The 16,827-nt window shown below is 38.9% G+C and overlaps 2 protein-coding genes across 5 annotated transcripts in view; one reads left to right on the forward strand and one right to left on the reverse strand.

The window, feature by feature from the left end:
- Positions 1-14,003, reverse strand: part of LOC308688930 (putative E3 ubiquitin-protein ligase HERC4) — a 35,605-nt gene extending 21,602 nt beyond the window's left edge. The window contains exon 1 of the mRNA XM_081362366.1: positions 13,784-14,003. The gene's annotated coding sequence lies outside the window, so the exon portion shown is untranslated. The remainder of the gene's footprint in view (positions 1-13,783) is intronic.
- On the forward strand, positions 10,215-16,626 carry LOC308688931 (uncharacterized protein). 4 transcript variants are annotated; one of them, XM_081362367.1, is made up of 12 exons: positions 10,215-10,535; positions 11,006-11,164; positions 11,246-11,314; positions 11,472-11,531; positions 12,009-12,068; positions 12,290-12,358; positions 12,522-12,581; positions 13,060-13,116; positions 15,072-15,113; positions 15,802-15,905; positions 16,109-16,168; positions 16,290-16,626. In XM_081362367.1, the coding sequence occupies exons 1-11, from the start codon at positions 10,445-10,447 to the stop codon at positions 16,160-16,162; spliced, it is 825 nt and encodes a 274-aa protein (XP_081218493.1). In that variant the 5' UTR covers positions 10,215-10,444; the 3' UTR covers positions 16,163-16,168; positions 16,290-16,626. The 4 variants fall into 4 exon arrangements, 3 of the variants coding, with proteins under 3 accessions (XP_081218493.1, XP_081218494.1, XP_081218495.1); XR_014029946.1 differs by having other exon boundaries at positions 13,057-13,116; positions 15,072-15,905; positions 16,290-16,625; XM_081362368.1 differs by lacking the exon at positions 15,802-15,905 and having other exon boundaries at positions 10,221-10,535; positions 12,012-12,068; positions 13,057-13,116.
- The last annotated feature ends 201 nt before the right edge of the window (positions 16,627-16,827 follow it).

The raw sequence follows: 16,827 nt of genomic DNA on the forward strand, positions 1-16,827 counted from the left end.
CAAGATCAAGATGCCATGCTGCATCAGCCGGTGGTCCAGGATGCAGCGCAGCATCATGCGGGGGTCCAGGGTGCAGCGCAGCATCATGCGGGGGTCCAGGATGCAGCGCAGCGTCAGGCGGGGGTCCAGTGTGCAGCGCAGCGTCAGGCGGGGTTCCTGTGTGCAGCGCAGCGTCAGGCGGGGGTCCAGTGTGCAGCGCAGCGTCAGGCGGGGGTCCAGTGTGCAGCGCAGCGTCAGGCGGGGGTCCAGGATGCAGCGCAGCATCATGTTGGGGTCCAGGATGCAGCGCAGCGTCAGGCGGGGGTCCAGTGTGCAGCGCAGCGTCAGGCGGGGGTCCAGTGTGCAGCGCAGCGTCAGGCGGGGGTCCAGGGTGCAGCACAGCGTCAGGCGGGGGTCCAGGGTGCAGCGCAGCGTCATGCGGGGATCCAGGGTGCAGCGCAGTGTCAGCCAGTGGTCCAGTGTGCAGCGCAGCGTCAGGCGGTGGTCCAGTGTGCAGCGCAGCGTCAGGCAGGGGTCCAGGGTGCAGCGCAGCGTCAGGCGGTGGTCCAGTGTGCAGCGCAGCGTCAGGCGGGGGTCCATGAGCGTGTCCACAGAGGATATAGGCGAACCTATAGCCACACCTCCTCCCTCTACCACTACATCAAAGAATAGTTTGCCTACTTTCATTCCACGCTTTAAAACATGCGTGTCATCAGTGACATTAATTACCCGAACGGGCAAAACCCCCTGCTCCACCCGACACACTACCCTGGCCACAAAAAGGTCGCAATGGTTATAAAGGGAGGAAGACGGCTCTAACATACCCTGCAAACTATCAGACGCCCCATGCACTGCCCCTGTAATCAACGCTTCACTACGAGGTGGAACTGATGTATCCGCGTGGACAGTTACATCACAGGACTGTATAATATTATTATTTCCAACCAAGAGGGGGATCTGTTTTCCCATCACCCGACAGTTTTTTTGATCGAGATTAATAACAACACCATATTTTAGCAAAAAGTCCGAGCCCAGTAAAATTTCCTGAGGCTCCAAATCTGCAACAAGAAATTCTGTAATGACAGTTAGAGAGTCAAATTGGCACACCGTTTGCCAGCGACCCAAAATCGGCATCCTCCCCCCGTTGGCCACTCTAACCACGCCCTCATGATGTTCAAGGTAAGCCCCGCCATTCGTAATAGTAAGCCATCTCTGTTTCGGTATTATTGAGACCTGTGCACCGGTATCAAGTAACAACTTAACGTCACACCCACCTAATTTAGCAGCAAGGTAAATCCCAGGATTGCCTTGGACTGATGAGGCCAACTGAAAAAAATTATCTTGCAATGGGGCAGGCATTCGGCCTATGATGCCTGCCCCCTCCCGTTTCCCTACACATAAGGACAATCTCTCCTAATATGCCGATTACATCCACATTCCCAACAACCGCCTCCTAAAGGTTGCCCCTGCCTTCTCCCCACCCCACTTAAACTTAACGGTTCAACACTGCTGTTCCTTAATGTGGGGACTGCCTCACAAAGTTGTTGTACAGATTTCTTCAACATCTGAACTTCATTACGCAGCGCATCTACTACTTCTGTCAGCGCATCTACTTTACTTTCTGCCGCAGAAATGTGCAACTCACGCACTCGAGCATCAGGTGTAATCGTGCATTGTTCTAACCCCTGGATAAGTTCATATTCGCTTGCAATATTAATTGCTTCTTCCAGAGTGATAGTTTTAACACTGCGCAATCGAATACGAGTCTCCCCATTTCCCACATGCGCAATAAAATGATCTCTAGCCAACAAATCCTGTGTATCCGCTCCTACTGAAGAATACGCTTTAGTCGCCAGCCTTCGCAGCGCATTACCAAACTCGCGTAAAGTTTCGTTCGGCATGCGCTTTCGTGTTGAGAAGCTAACGCGATTCCATTCTGCAGTTTCACATGGTTCAAAACATTTACCTAACGCATCCTGCAATAAAACATAACTACGTTTAGCCTCTACCGAAAGGCCACTATAAATATCTCGAGCCCGCCCCGATAATAAAAGTGCCATAAATTTTAATTTCATTCCATCATTCCAATTATTCACCACAGCTGCCATCTCAAACTGCTCCTTCCAGTCAGACCATTCTCGACCCGTGCCGGTAAAAGTCTCCGGCATAAATACTGGGCGTGCAATAGACATGTTTGATAAAGCAGCTGTGGCCAGAGTCGAAGGCGCAGCAACGGCTGCTGCTGAGGTAGATGGAGTGACCGCTGCATCCCGGTGCCCCTCTCCGCTACCCTGCATTGTCCGGCTGTTTTATTATTATAAGGGATTAACTCCCACCGCTGCCACCAGTGTAACAACCGAACAAAATGCTAGGGAAGCAGAGATCAATCACAATTGGATGTTATGTGAAACGTACAAAAATCTTTATTAATTTTAAAACATGATAGGCTCTTAAAAAAGCGTGTTACCCCCCTTGGGTTGTTGATTACAATGTCCAGTGAAACAGTCCAGCTCACGTCCGATAAGGAGGGGCGGGCTACCAGAAATCCTCAATTTTCGACAGGTCCACGTAGACGGGCTCGCATCCAATAGATGCACACAGGAATCAGGGACCGTCCTCAAACAGACAGGATCGGCCCCTCCAGTCCCTTTAACTTCATAACAGGGTACATGTGTCCAGAGCTCTCCTAAATCCAAGCAGAGTCCCTATCTGTCTACATTTACCCCCCCACTGGCTGGCTATCTTCACCGCCGTTGGTACTAGTTACCGCGAGCGGCCGTCAAACGGGTACCCAAGTGAGAGCTCTCCCACCTCCTCTAGAGCAGAACTCCACACCTCAATAAATAATCCTCCACTCCTCCCCCTTCACCTGTACGCATTGATTTAATTACACATCCATTCATTCGTTCAGACAAAGGGGGCGTGTGCTTCAATCACTTAATTTCCCCTTAATCATCACAGTATCATGTATCTTAAAGTCCAACTGAAATCAAAATTGACCCTATTTACTTTGTTAGCACATATTACTAGTCTTGTGGTGAAAAATTAATCCATGCAAGTTAATACACAGAAAAAAATTGTTTGCCGTCGTAATCTTTAATCAAAGTCTGAAAAGTTACTTCCGGTCTGGAATGCCGTTCCTTCACTGATGATGTAGGTTTGACGGCTTAGGTTGGGAAACGCCTAACCACTCCCCTCAAACCGTTTGTCTGTTATGAGCGAGAGATGGAGAGGAGGAGCGCTAGAGTAAAACCCTGCCCTCTGTTCAATATTCCTTTTCACTGAGAAATACGTCACAACACTGGAGAAAATTCGTTTGCGACTTCCGGTTCACACGGACTTTAATGTTGGGTTTGCATCTCTTCTCTTTATTCCAGAGCATTTGATGTTTTGTATCTTTTATCTTTGAATTGATTATGAAATTGGCATGATACATAATAAATTGTTACATTTGATTATTCTAACTGACTTTGACATTATTTTCATTAAAGAGTTAAAAGGAATAGTCAAACATTCGCTCACATTTAATGATGCACAGATATCATTAAAACCTTTTCATTTATGGAGTCAGAAGACCTTCCGCACTGGTCGGATGCCGGCTTTGGGCCGATCGAGCGCGAGCTTACCCAGCAAACACAGAACGTTGGCACAACGTAGCCAACCTTCTAACAACGTTTTATCAACATGGCCAAAAGGTTGCTATAACTACGTTGTGTGGTGAAGGTTGTTACAGCGTTGACACAATGTTGACTTTAAACCACCGATCAGGGCCATTGCTTAAGGTTGTGCCTAGGGTGTCTGGACAACCACTGGGCGACATATGAACTCGTCACTGCCCTGAAGCGCGAAAATCAGCCTTATGAATTTCAACCGACCGGTGGGCCGTCTCTCATTCTTCGTCGAGCAAGGAGGATACATAACGTGAGTAGGCTATTGCGTTTAATCTACCTCAGCTAAATAAGATATGTAATTATTCAAACACAACCTATAACATTTTCTAATGTAACGTTCATTTGTTCTGTCTAACTGAAGGGATAAAAACGTTAAGTTAGCTGATAATTCATGGATTTTGCGATCTAGCTTTCAGCACTTAACAGACAGCGACGCGCGTAGCACTGTACGTTACTTGAGTCTTGGACACTTGAATGTTTTTTTTTTTCCTTTTTTGGATGTTTGTTTCAAAAAAAAATTTGTAACCGCGCACATAGAAAACCCTTTTATGTGAAAATACAGTTTTGATTACCTGTTACTACAGAAGACAGACCAACAGGATTTTTTGTGGTGTTTACGATAGCCAGTGCTGGGCCTGTGTGTCAGGTCACTCCCGGTGTTAAATGTTTATATAAATGTATCGAATATTACAGTAAAGACATAATGTTACAAAAGATTTCTATTTTGTCAATGCATATTATATTTCTAATTTTCGATTACAATCATGTAAATCAAGTTTGGGGTAAATTCTTTGCTAGAAACAAAGTTTAAAGTAAATTAAGCAATTATTCTAATACTGTTTTTCCTTTTTTTTACTCAGGCTATTTTCACATTTATAACCACATTGAGGTAAGCATGCATAATTATTTTTACTCTTTTCTTGTAATCGCTCATATGGGTCTAATAAATGTATGTTAATGCAATTAAAATTAAATGACAACATTATGTCTTATCTTTAAGAATGGAAAACAAAAGACGAGTTAGCAGGAGAGAATATATGAGACACTGGAGAGCAGCTAAAAATATACTTTCTAATCGTCACCAAAATCTGGCCAAAAACCATATTAGCACTAATTATATACTTCAAGATACCTTACAAGAGTGTTCATCCTCTGCAAGTTCAATTTCAGAGTGTAGCACAGCTTGTTCTTTAAGAGAGAGTGAAAATATATCCTTAAATCAAGAGGAAACACTCAGCAGCGATGAAAGCACTCCAGATCATGACACACATTTTTCACTCTCTGAAGAGGATGATGGAACAAATTCTTTGAGAGAAGACCTCATTGCATGGGCCAACAAACACCAAATCCGACACTGTGCTTTAGATGACCTTTTAAAAGTCTTGCGTTCACAGGGACATCACACATTGCCTGCTACAGCACGCACACTTTTGAATACTGCACGAGCAGTTGATATTCAGAATAAATCTGGAATGCAGTACATTCATCTATCATTGCCTGAAGAAATTGAAAAAGCATTGAAAAGGTATCCTTCTGAGGTGACTTCTAGAATTGATTCTATGGAGATTTCTTTCAATATTGATGGACTTCCACTCTACAAAAGTTCATCATTGTCAATGTGGCCTGTGTTGTGTTCCATTCATCTTGAACCAGTGATTGTATTTCCTGTAACACTGACATTGGGATCTCATAGACCCTTGGATCTTACATTTCTTGAAGATGCTGTTACAGAAATTAAACAATTACTAGAAAGTGGTCTTACATTTGATGGAAGGATAATTCGAGTCAAGATGAGGTGTATTGTATGTGATGCACTAGCCAAAGCAATGGTGAAAAGAACCAAGCAATTTTCTGCATATTATGGTTGTGACAGGTGTGAACAAAAAGGATGCTGGGAAAACAGAATGACATATCAAGAAGTTGATGGGTTTAAATTAAGAACAGATAATTCATTTAGAGCTCAAAATCAACCAGAACACCATAATGGAAGTACACCTTTGACCGATTTACCAATTGATATGATTGGCCAATTTCCCATTGACTATATGCACCAGGCATGTCTTGGTGTTATGAAGAAATTGTTGACAATTTGGACAAGAGGAGAAAAGGGACGAAGTAGACAAACCATGATGTCCATTGGTCAGGTAGACATAGTGAGTGCAAGGCTTCTTGATCTTCAGGGATGCATTCCTTCATGTTTTGCTAGAAAACCACGAAGTCTGCGAGACCTGGAAAGGTGGAAGGCTACAGAGCTTAGACAATTCCTGGTTTATACGGGAAAGCTGGTTTTACCAGGAGTTCTGCGGAAAGACCTGTATGAGCATTTCCTAAGTTTCAGTGTTGCAATAAGCATCTTACTCTCCCCCTCATTGGTCAGCCAACATGCATCATATGCACACAAGTTGCTACAGTATTTTGTAGCTAAGGGCAGGGAGCTGTACGGACCATCGTTCTTGGTGTACAATGTACACTCAATGCTTCATCTTGCTTCTGATGCAATGACTTATGGCTGTCTGGATGACTGCAGTGCCTTCCCGTTTGAGAATTACATGCAGAAGTTGAAGAGAATGGTGCGCTCAGGAAAGAGCCCTCTTGTACAGATTGTGAAAAGGATCAAAGAAATCCAAGATGGCCCAACTTCACAAAGTATTCAAAGAGGCAATGTAATTTCTTCAAAGCAGCCAGACAATTGCATTATTTTGGAAGATGGCAAATGTTGCGAGGTCATTGATAAAACAGAGGATGAATACCTTTGTCGAGTTTTTTTGCAACCATCTCCCCTCTTTATGGAGCCCTGTGAATCATCACTAATAGGAGCATACATGTGCCAAAAGAACACTGTTCTACAAATGATCCCAAAAGAAAAAGTCAGTCAAAGTAAAAGAGCAATCAAGATTGATCAGAAGCAAAGAGTAGTCTATTTGACTGTCCTTCACAATCATGACAAGTAGACATCAAATTATCTCTGCTCACGTATTATGTGTGCAAATTATGTGTAAGTAACTTTTTTTTAAAAGCTGTATTATACCACTAATTAGTTTTATTTTTGTTTTGTTTTTTGATTACTCGTGCACCTTGTCTTTCAGAATGTTTTCAGTTGTGGAATTCACCTCAGATCACAGTGTAGCTGTAATCCCTGATGCATGGAAAGAAGAATTAGACAAGGTAAGGGGTATAGACTTACAGTACTGTGTGAAAATATTGTTAGATTTATAATTTTATTGTCTTAACATAGTATAACTATCATAATATGGTTGGTTTCTAATAATAGAGGGTATGCGCGTGACGTCACCATCAGCCGGAGTGACTGCGGTTACGCCCACTGAGTGGTAAAAAGACTAACCGGCATGACACATGCCACTCAAAACACATGTAAAACGGGAAAGCTTTGAGATTGACTGTACAAATAGATTTGACAAGAAATCTGAGATATATTTTTATAGACTGCCTATTGACAGAAACAACTGGACTCAGGAAGAGGAACGTGAATTTACAGTTATTTTGTGACAATATATTGAATTTTGAGGTAAAATCATACCCGATATATTTTATTTTTATATATTGCATTGACAACTCATCAATTAAATATTTACCATATTGTATTTAGCATTCATAGGCAAATTTGCTTTATGAATTTATCCGGCATCGAAATCAGGCACATATAAATGTCAGGAAACACGATTCCTGGCTGCATGTCAATATTAATGGATCTTTGGTAAGTTGTAAGGATTACTGAATTGAGTACAACCTTTACTTTAAAAGGGTAATTATTTGCTTTATCCGTGTTAAATCCAGTCATGCTGCAGCTCAGTCCGGCTGAAGGGTTGTGTCCCGGCGGGAAAGTGACATCAATGCATACCCTCTATATAGAAATCTATATGCTTAAAGGGTTAGTTCACCCAAAAATGAAAATTCTGTCAGTAATTACTCATCCTCATGTTGTTACAACCGCGTAAGATCTTCTTTCATCTTCGGGACACAAATTAAGATATTTTTGATTAAATCTGAGAGCTGATCACTCCTCCATAGGCTGCTAGGTGACCGACACTTGCTGGCCCAGAAAAGTTATTAAAGACATTGTTAATATAGTCCAAGTGACTACAGTGGCTCAATCTCAAGTATATCAAGCGACGAGAATACTTTTTGTGCGCAAAAACAAGCAAAAATAACGACTTTATTCCACTATTCATTTCCTTCTCTCTGGGCCTCTAGTTGGTTCACGTAGTGTTTTTGCGAAGCGCGTCTGTGTTACAAGTCATCACGCATCACACACATGACCAGCATCAGCCAATAGTGAGCCTATGTGGTGACGTGTAACACGGACGCGCTGCGCAAAAACACTACGTGAACCAACTAGAGGTCCAGAGAGAAGGAAATGAATAGTGGAATAAAGTCGTTATTTTTGCTTGTTTTTGCGCACAAAAAGTATTCTCGTCGCTTGATAAACTTAAGATTGAGCCACTGTAGTCACTTGTACTATATTAACGATCTCTTTAATAACTTTTCTGGGCCAGCAAGTGTCGGTCACCTAGCAGCCTATGGAGAAGTGATCCAGCACTCAGATTTCATCAAAAATATCTTAATTTGTGTTCCAAAGATGAACGAAGGTCTTACGCGGTTGGAACAACATGAGGGTGAGTAAATTGACAGAATTTTCATTTTTGGGTGAACTAACCCTTTAACATGTAGTTGTTTGACATATTTTGTATCGGGGGTCCCTGCTCTATGTCTCTGTCATCTAAGGGGTCCTTGCCCTGAACAACATTGAAGACACCTGATATAACATCACAATGTTCTGTATATGTTATATGCATATGTTATATGCATGTAGCAGATTGTATATTTTCTTACATCTCTCTCTCCCTCTCCCTCCTTCAGAACATCTATTGTTACTGGCCACCCAACAATGTACAAAGTCTTTTGAAAAAAAAAGACCTTACCAGATAAACAAAAGTGGAACAGGCTACAAATATGTAGAGTCTTTAAATCATCAGGTATGTCATGTCATTTGAGATATTGGATTTAAATAGTGATGGAGGGTTTATAGTTGCCGGTATTTGGAGTTGGTAAAACCAAAAAGAATGTGTATTAAAAAATGTATCTAAAATGTGTAAAATATACAATGAGTTCTTCATTCTCGTCATTGTAATTAACAAGGTTTTAATTTAGCTGATATGTAAAGATTTAGATAATGTTTTTTTATGCTTTGTTAACAACCATAAAGAGTTCTCAAATCGGAAAATGTCATTAAGTGCTTTAAACCAACCTTTATTAGATATTAATTGCATTCATATTCAGTGTTCCTTAATTTTTTTTTACAAGTACATTAAACACAAGGACACACATTTCTATGAATTATAGGGACTTTCTTTAAAAACAATTACTTTTTATACTGTAGAAACTGTATATTCTTTCCCCTAAACCTACCCCTAATCCTAAATGATGTAATTTAACAACATAATCACCTGAGTAATTTTAGGTATTTCATATTGATAGCATTATGCTATTTATTGATTTTTTTATTAATCATTATTATTATTATTATTATTAAGATATGTTTAACTTTGGGGGATAGGCTTAATAAAGTCACAAACATCTTAATTCTAATGCAAAAGGTCCAACAAAGGTTGGTTTAAAGCACCAATGACATTTTCCAATTTTCCATAATATAGTCCATTTCCAATTTTCTAAATTGAGAACTATTAACAGTTAATAAGTTGTTAACAAAGCATTATCTAACTTTTTACATATGAGCTAATTAAACAGTAACACTTAATTACAGTGCCTTTGAATGAAGAACTCACTATTTGTATTTAGTCTATTAATATATTAACTCAGGGGTTCTCAACTTTTTGGATCGCGCCCTCCTTTAAACTTTTAAAATGAATCTGGTTAGATGTTTGGCAACAGTTATTTTAACCCTAAAATATGGAGTGTGTAGCTTTTCATTTCTTAAAGGGATAGTTCACTTTGAAATTAATTTTTGATATGTTTTAGCTTACCTCGAGGGCATCCAAGATGTAGGTGTCTTTGTTTCCGCAGTAGTTTCAATTTTGATATTTTTAAGTCAAACCGTTCTTGTCTGTCAGTCATATAATGCAGGTCTATGGTCACTGTCTCAAACCCCAAGCGCAGAGTCCAAATTAAAACAATTCCCCATCGTCCAAATGAAACAATTCCCCATCATAAGTACACATTGATGGCCTAAGACACGAAACGAGCGGTTTGTGTGAGAAAACGAACAGTATTTATATCGTTTTTAGCTCTTGAAAACAGCACACCGTCCAAATGATCTGACGGCGCGGGCGGGTATAGATGTATATATAGATGTCGCCCTGACTACTGCAGTTCATTGGAACGAAACCGTAGCCAAGCGACATCTAGTGTATATATCTATGCGGGTATAGATGTATACTTAGATGTCGCCTTGGCTACGGTTTCGTTCCAATGAACTGCAGTAGAGAAGGCGACATCTAGTGTATACATCTATACCCGCATAGATATATACACTAGACGTCGCTTGGCTACGGTTTCGTTCCAATGAACTGCAGTAGTCAGGGCGACATCTATGTATACATCTATACATGTATACGCCGTCAGATCATTTGGACGGTGTGCTGTTTTCAAGAGCTAAAAACGATATTGTTCGTTTTCTCACACAAACCGCTCGTTTCGTGTCTTAGGCCATCAATGTGTACTTATGATGGGGAATTGTTTCATTTGGACGATGGGGAATTGTTTTAATTTGGACTCTGCGCTTGGGGTTTGAGACAGTGACCACAGACCTGCATTATATGACTGACAGACAAGAACGGTTTGACCTAAAAATATCAAAATTGAAACTACTGCGGAAACAAAGACACCTACATCTTGGATGCCCTCGAGGTAAGCTAAAACATATCAAAAATTAATATCAAAGTGAACTATCCCTTTAAAAAACAAAAATGTATGCACCTCTTGATGGAAATAAATGTTATGTTATTTCATTCAAGAGGTGCATACATTTTTGGTCAAGATCTTGTATTGACAATGCAAGAGTCCCAGCACTCTGTAAAGTCTCCCAAATACCAAAGGATTTCAATTAATTTAATGTCTGGACAGAGGTGCCAATTTATGTGTGAAAATGATTCTTCATGCCATTCTTTCACTATCTGAGCCTGATTGATCTTGACATCGTCATCCTGAAATATGGCCATAATATGTCTTCCGACATTGTTGTTTAAGAAATGAAAAGTTACACACTCCATCTTTTACGGTTAAAAGAACTGCTATTTATTTATTTTTCGTCCAGGCAGTGTATTTTCTAAAAAAAATTGTTGTCATTTTCATATCAACTAACAAACTTATTTATTTAGTTGACTACATAACAGCCCAAAAGCTCATGAGAAAAGCTCAAACCTCCTCATGTCCCGAACTCTCCGATTCCTCCATCACTGAGAAAAGGCCAATCAGACTGAAGAGACCACCGCTACATCTTTTAGAGTCAGATAGTGATATCACAGATATTGAAGACAGTATGTATGAGTTCACATTTCTTTTTAGTTAATTAAGTAATTACTATGGCAGATTTAAATTCAATAAAATTGTTTTTTTAGGTAATATCAACACCATACCACCAGCAAAAAGACCAACCCTGCCCTCTCCACCAAGAACAATGAAACCAAGTAATTTTTTTCTTTAGCAATTTACTAGGTTTGATGTATAAAAGCAACTATTATCTTTACAAATTAAAAATGTATTTAAATATGCTAATGTTAATGAAAGAGAATCATAACACTATTTTAGAAAAATAATATAAATATATAATTTCTTTTTTTGTAGCAGCAAGAATGCAAGAGTGGAGTCACGGACATAATTCAAATGCTGATCAACACCAATACAGTATGTTACATCTTTTTTAAATGCAAAAGCATGACACTTTGCAACTTGATTATGACAGAGCACTGAGGGTTTCACATCTGTGTTAAAGGTTCAGTTCACCCAAAAATGAACTTTCTGTCAACATTTACTCATTCTCAAGTTGTTCCAAATCTGTATGAGTTTTTTTCTTCTGTTGAACACAAAAGAAGATATTCTGAGGAATAGAAATACTATAGAAGTCAATGGGGACCCAAAACAGTTTGGTTATCAGCAATCTTCAGAATATCTTCTTTTGTGTTCAACAGAAGAAAAAAACTCATACAGATTTGGAACAACTTGAGAATGAGTAAATGTTGACAGAAAGTTAATTTATTGGTTGAACTATCCCTTTAATGAAATTGTGTGTGTGTGTGTGTGTGTGTGTGTGTGTGTGTGTGTGTGTGTGTGTGTGTGTGTGTGTGTGTGTGTGTGTGTGTGTGTGTGTGTGTGTGTGTCCAGCAGCAGGGGCTGTCAGTGGCAATGGACATCGCCCAGATAATGAAAGACAAAATCAGTCGTGTAAGTAATGTATAAATGGATAATCCACACCTAAAAATGAAAAAAGATTTCCAGTTAAATGTCCTCATGAAGCTAGATAAAATAATCGCAAAGCAGGAAGAGCATTCTCTAGTATTTCGCCGACTACTGCACAAATGTTTTTTTCTTCAGATGAACACAAAAGATATTTGAAGAGTAGAATTACTATGGCAGATTTAAATTCAATAAAATTGTTTTTTTAGGTAATATCAACACCATACCACCAGCAAAAAGACCAACCCTGCCCTCTCCACCAAGAACAATGAAACCAAGTAATTTTTTTAGAAATTTACAGCAAATTACTAGGTTTGATGTATGAAAGCAACTATTATCTTTACAAATTAAAAATGTATTTAAATATGCAAATGTTAATGAAAAAGAATCATAACACTATTTTAGAAAAATAATATAAATATATAATTTATTTTTTTGTAGCAGCAAGAATGCAAGAGTGGAGTCACGGACATAATTCAAATGCTGATCAACACCAATACAGTATGTTACATCTTTTTTAAATGCAAAAGCATGACACTTTGCAACTTGATTATGACAGAGCACTGAGGGTTTCACATCTGTGTTAAAGGGTCAGTTCACCCAAAAATGAACTTTCTGTCAACATTTACTCATTCTCAAGTTGTTCCAAATCTGTATGAGTTTTTTTCTTCTGTTGAACACAAAAGAAGATATTCTGAGGAATAGAAATACTATAGAAGTCAATGGGGACCCAAAACAGTTTGGTTATCAGCAATCTTCAGAATATCTTCTTTTGTGTTCAACAGAAGAAAAAAACTCATACAGATTTGGAACAACTTGAGAATGAGTAAATGTTGACAGAAAGTTAATTTATTGGTTGAACTATCCCTTTAATGAAATTGTGTGTGTGTGTGTGTGTGTGTGTGTGTGTGTGTGTGTGTGTGTGTGTGTGTGTGTGTGTGTGTGTGTGTGTGTGTGTGTGTGTGTGTGTGTCCAGCAGCAGGGGCTGTCAGTGGCAATGGACATCGCCCAGATAATGAAAGACAAAATCAGTCGTGTAAGTAATGTATAAATGGATAATCCACACCTAAAAATTAAAGATTATCCCATCATTTACTCTTCCTGTCCTAGATGTTTTCTTTCTTTTGTAGTACACAAACAGAAATCTTTAGAAAAAAACAACAACTTTAGAAAACCGTTTAAAAGTTGTACATTATTAAAATAATTCTCTTACACACATCATTTTGCTTCAGAAGATACTGATCCATCAGCTGGGGTCATGTGAATTACTGTTGGGGTAAAAGTTTGAGTGGTTTTTGAAGTGTCACCTTTGTGGGTCCTGTACATTGGCACTATATGGACTCACAGAGATGTTTTTTTCCTTTTTTTTAAATCTTAGTTTGTGTACATCTGAAAAAAAGGAAAGGCATATACATCTGGGACAGCATGAGGCTGAGTAAATGATGAGAGAGTTTTCATTTTTGATCAGAGTACCCTTTTAAAGGAGAACTCCGGTCAATTTTAACATTGAGCTAATTTTTTTGTAAATTTGGAGTGCTGTCAGTACAGAGAACAACGACAAATATCAGTGTTGCCTACATCATGTTATCCTCTTTTTAAAATTTGCACCCTGTTGACTTCAATGGGGCAAGTTTTAAACCTGCTTTTAGCCTCTTAAAGGGATAGTTCACTTTGAAATTAATTTTTGATATGTTTTAGCTTACCTCAAGGGCATCCAAGATGTAGGTGTCTTTGTTTCCGCAGTAGTTTCAATTTTGATATTTTTAGGTCAAACCGTTCTTGTCTGTCAGTCATATAATGCAGGTCTGTGGTCACTGCCTCAAAACACAAGCACAGAGTCCAAATTAAAACAATTCCCCATCGTCCAAATGAAACAATTCCCCATCATAAGTACACATTGATGGCCTAAGACACGAAACGAGCGGTTTGTGTGAGAAAACGAACAGTATTTATATCGTTGTTATCTCTTGAAAACAGCACACCGTCCAAATGATCTGACGGCGCGGGCGGGTATAGATGTATACTTAGATGTCGCCTTGGCTACGGTTTCGTTCCAATGAACTGCAGTAGCCAAGCGACATCTATGTATATATCTATACCCGCCCGCGCCGTCAGATCATTTGGACGTGTGCAGTTTTCAAGAGATAACAACGATATAAATACTGTTCGTTTTCTCACACAAACCGCTCGTTTCGTGTCTTAGGCCATCAATGTGTACTTATGATGGGGAATTGTTTCATTTGGACGATGGGGAATTGTTTTAATTTGGACTCTGTGCTTGTGTTTTGAGACAGTGACCATAGACCTGCATTATATGACTGACAGACAAGAACGGTTTGACCTAAAAATATCAAAATTTAAACTACTGCGGAAACAAAGACACCTACATCTTGGATGCCCTTGAGGTAAGCTAAAACATATCAAAAATTAATTTCAAAGTGAACTATCCCTTTAACATCCTTGATGTGTCATTACAAGTGCACAGCCAATGTGAGTGATTCCTTCAGAGTGAATGCGGTGAATCTGACTGCAGTAGATGTGAAAGATATGAATAAAAATGATGTTTATTCAGCCAGCGCACATACCTGTATTTACATCCTGTTTTCGGTCGAAGGCCATAGTAGTCGATTGCCGAGTTCACACGCGTGATCATAGGTAACTAAACCTATGCGCATGAACTCGACAATCAATTACTATGGACTTCGACCGAAAACAGAATGTAAATACAGGTATGTGCGCTGGCTGTTAAGCGGTGTAGGATGTTAAGAGGCTAAAAGCATTTTTAAAACTTTCCCAATTGAAGTCAACAGGGTGCAAATTTTAAAAAGAGCATAACATGGTGTAGGCAACACCGATTTTTGTCGTTGTTCTCTGTATTGATAGCACTCCAAATTTACAAAAAATGAGCTCAATGTTAAAATTGACCGGAGTTCTCCTTTAAGTAAATATTTTTGTGTTTTATTCATATAAAAAAAATTGCTTTCCTTTCAGATGACTTTAATGCAAAAGGTCAAAACTGTACTTCAAATAACAGTAAGTATTGTGTCATATTTTAAACCAACCTTATCAGCAGATGTTCTTACAAACTTAAATGATATAACAGATTTCCAGCTAAATGTCCTCATGAAGCTGGATAAAATAATCGCAAAGCAGGAAGAGCATTCGCTATTATTTCGCCGACTACTGCAGGCAAGAGAGGAAGATACAGGGCCAGAGAACCCTCTTCCAGCTATTGGTCAGTTATCTGACTTTCTTTCATTTGAGGAGAAGCTGAGGGTGGATGAGTAGTTCCAAAAAAAACGGTTAAGAATCTGTTTTATTTTACAAAATACAGCTGATCTGTAATGTGTATATGCATATTATTTGACTTAGAGCATTTAATTTAAATTCAGGTTAAATATCTTTCTGCAATTGGAGGACCAAACTTTGGGGAAACGGTGCGGCGATTGATGAGAAAAATTGCTCCTTCTGAAGTGTGGGCACATTACAGTGTCAAAGGAAGGAAGGGGAAGAGGAAACTTGAGGAACTTTCTGTTTATCGAGTTCTACTACGTAAAAAAAAAAAAAAAATAACAGTATTTGCATATATTACTGTAATTTTAATTATCTTACATTTAATATCAGCAAGCATTAAAGTGACAGAATTCTACATGATTAATAGCTTTTTTGTTGAAATATACTTGTTCATCTCTACAAACTTAACTTGTATTAAACATTTTAGGGGCAATAATGAAATCACAGCCTGGGTCCACCAGTATGGATGCTGAAACCAATATTGCAGAGACCCTTAAGCATGCACCAGGCCTAGTTAGGAAAAGGGCTAATGTAAGGATTTGGCAAAGTATTATGTGATTGTTTCAAAACGTAGCCTCTTGGCCAGTTAGATTCAAGTCACTAAATTACATTTTACAATGACCTGCTATAAATGAATACTTTATACATTTATATAGCAATACATTTTAATATTGCTTTATTGTTCTGTACAGCTAGTATTTATATGACACTAAATTCGACTTTTCGTTTTACAGCGACAAGTTACCCCACATTTACAGGATGGTTCATTGGATCTCTTCTCATTATAATGTGAAGTAAGTATTCAGGATAAATTCAAGTATAAATGTCTCAAGCTTAAACAAACTGCACTTTAATTAGTCACTCCCTGTATAGTCCTGTCACGTGAAGCTCCAATCTGCTTTGTTCTCTGCCAAGTTTACCTGTGCCAACAGTGCCCCTTCTCTGGTCCCGGACTTTTATTCCTGCCTACTGGTTTCTGAGCTTGCATCTCTCCTCTGGATTTGTTTGTTTCCTGGACTGACTCCGGTTATCGACCTTTATTGCCCGGCTTTTGACTACGCTCCTGTCTGCCATGTAACTTGCAGAACCCGGTTTTGTTGATTAAATGTGATGACCTGCCTTTGCTTTTTTTGTTTTTATTTTTATACTTTAAAGAAATTAGTATATTTGTATATTTAGTTTTATTTTTTCCACAAATGTATGACTTCTGAAAGTGCAATTTGATATGCAGTTTAATAAAGTTGAATTTGCTAACCTTCTATGTCATTTTTACTCTTCAAAGTGTACACTTGCAGGTGTTAATTATAATGAATTTACTGTTAGGCCCATAAATAATAAAGATAACAATATTTAAAAAGTATATAATTATCTAACATCTGAATCATTAAAAATGAACCACAAAACATAAAATGCTAAATAGGGGATATCTAGCAATAAAAAAAATCGTCAGAAC

This window comes from Scardinius erythrophthalmus (assembly GCF_964197995.2).
Source record: "Scardinius erythrophthalmus genome assembly, chromosome: 3".
In the NCBI taxonomy this organism is placed as follows: Eukaryota; Metazoa; Chordata; class Actinopteri; order Cypriniformes; family Leuciscidae; genus Scardinius; species Scardinius erythrophthalmus.

Bases quoted from the DNA above. Each gene is read 5' to 3' on its own strand.
- LOC308688931 (XM_081362367.1), top strand. From the start codon at position 10,445: ATGACTGACAGACAAGAACGGTTTGACCTAAAAATATCAAAATTGAAA. The intron at 11,315-11,471 runs GTAATTTTTTTC...CTTTTTTTGTAG, and splicing joins ACCAAGAACAATGAAACCAA to CAGCAAGAATGCAAGAGTGG. The intron at 12,582-13,059 runs GTATGTTACATC...TGTGTCCAGCAG, and splicing joins TGCTGATCAACACCAATACA to CAGGGGCTGTCAGTGGCAAT.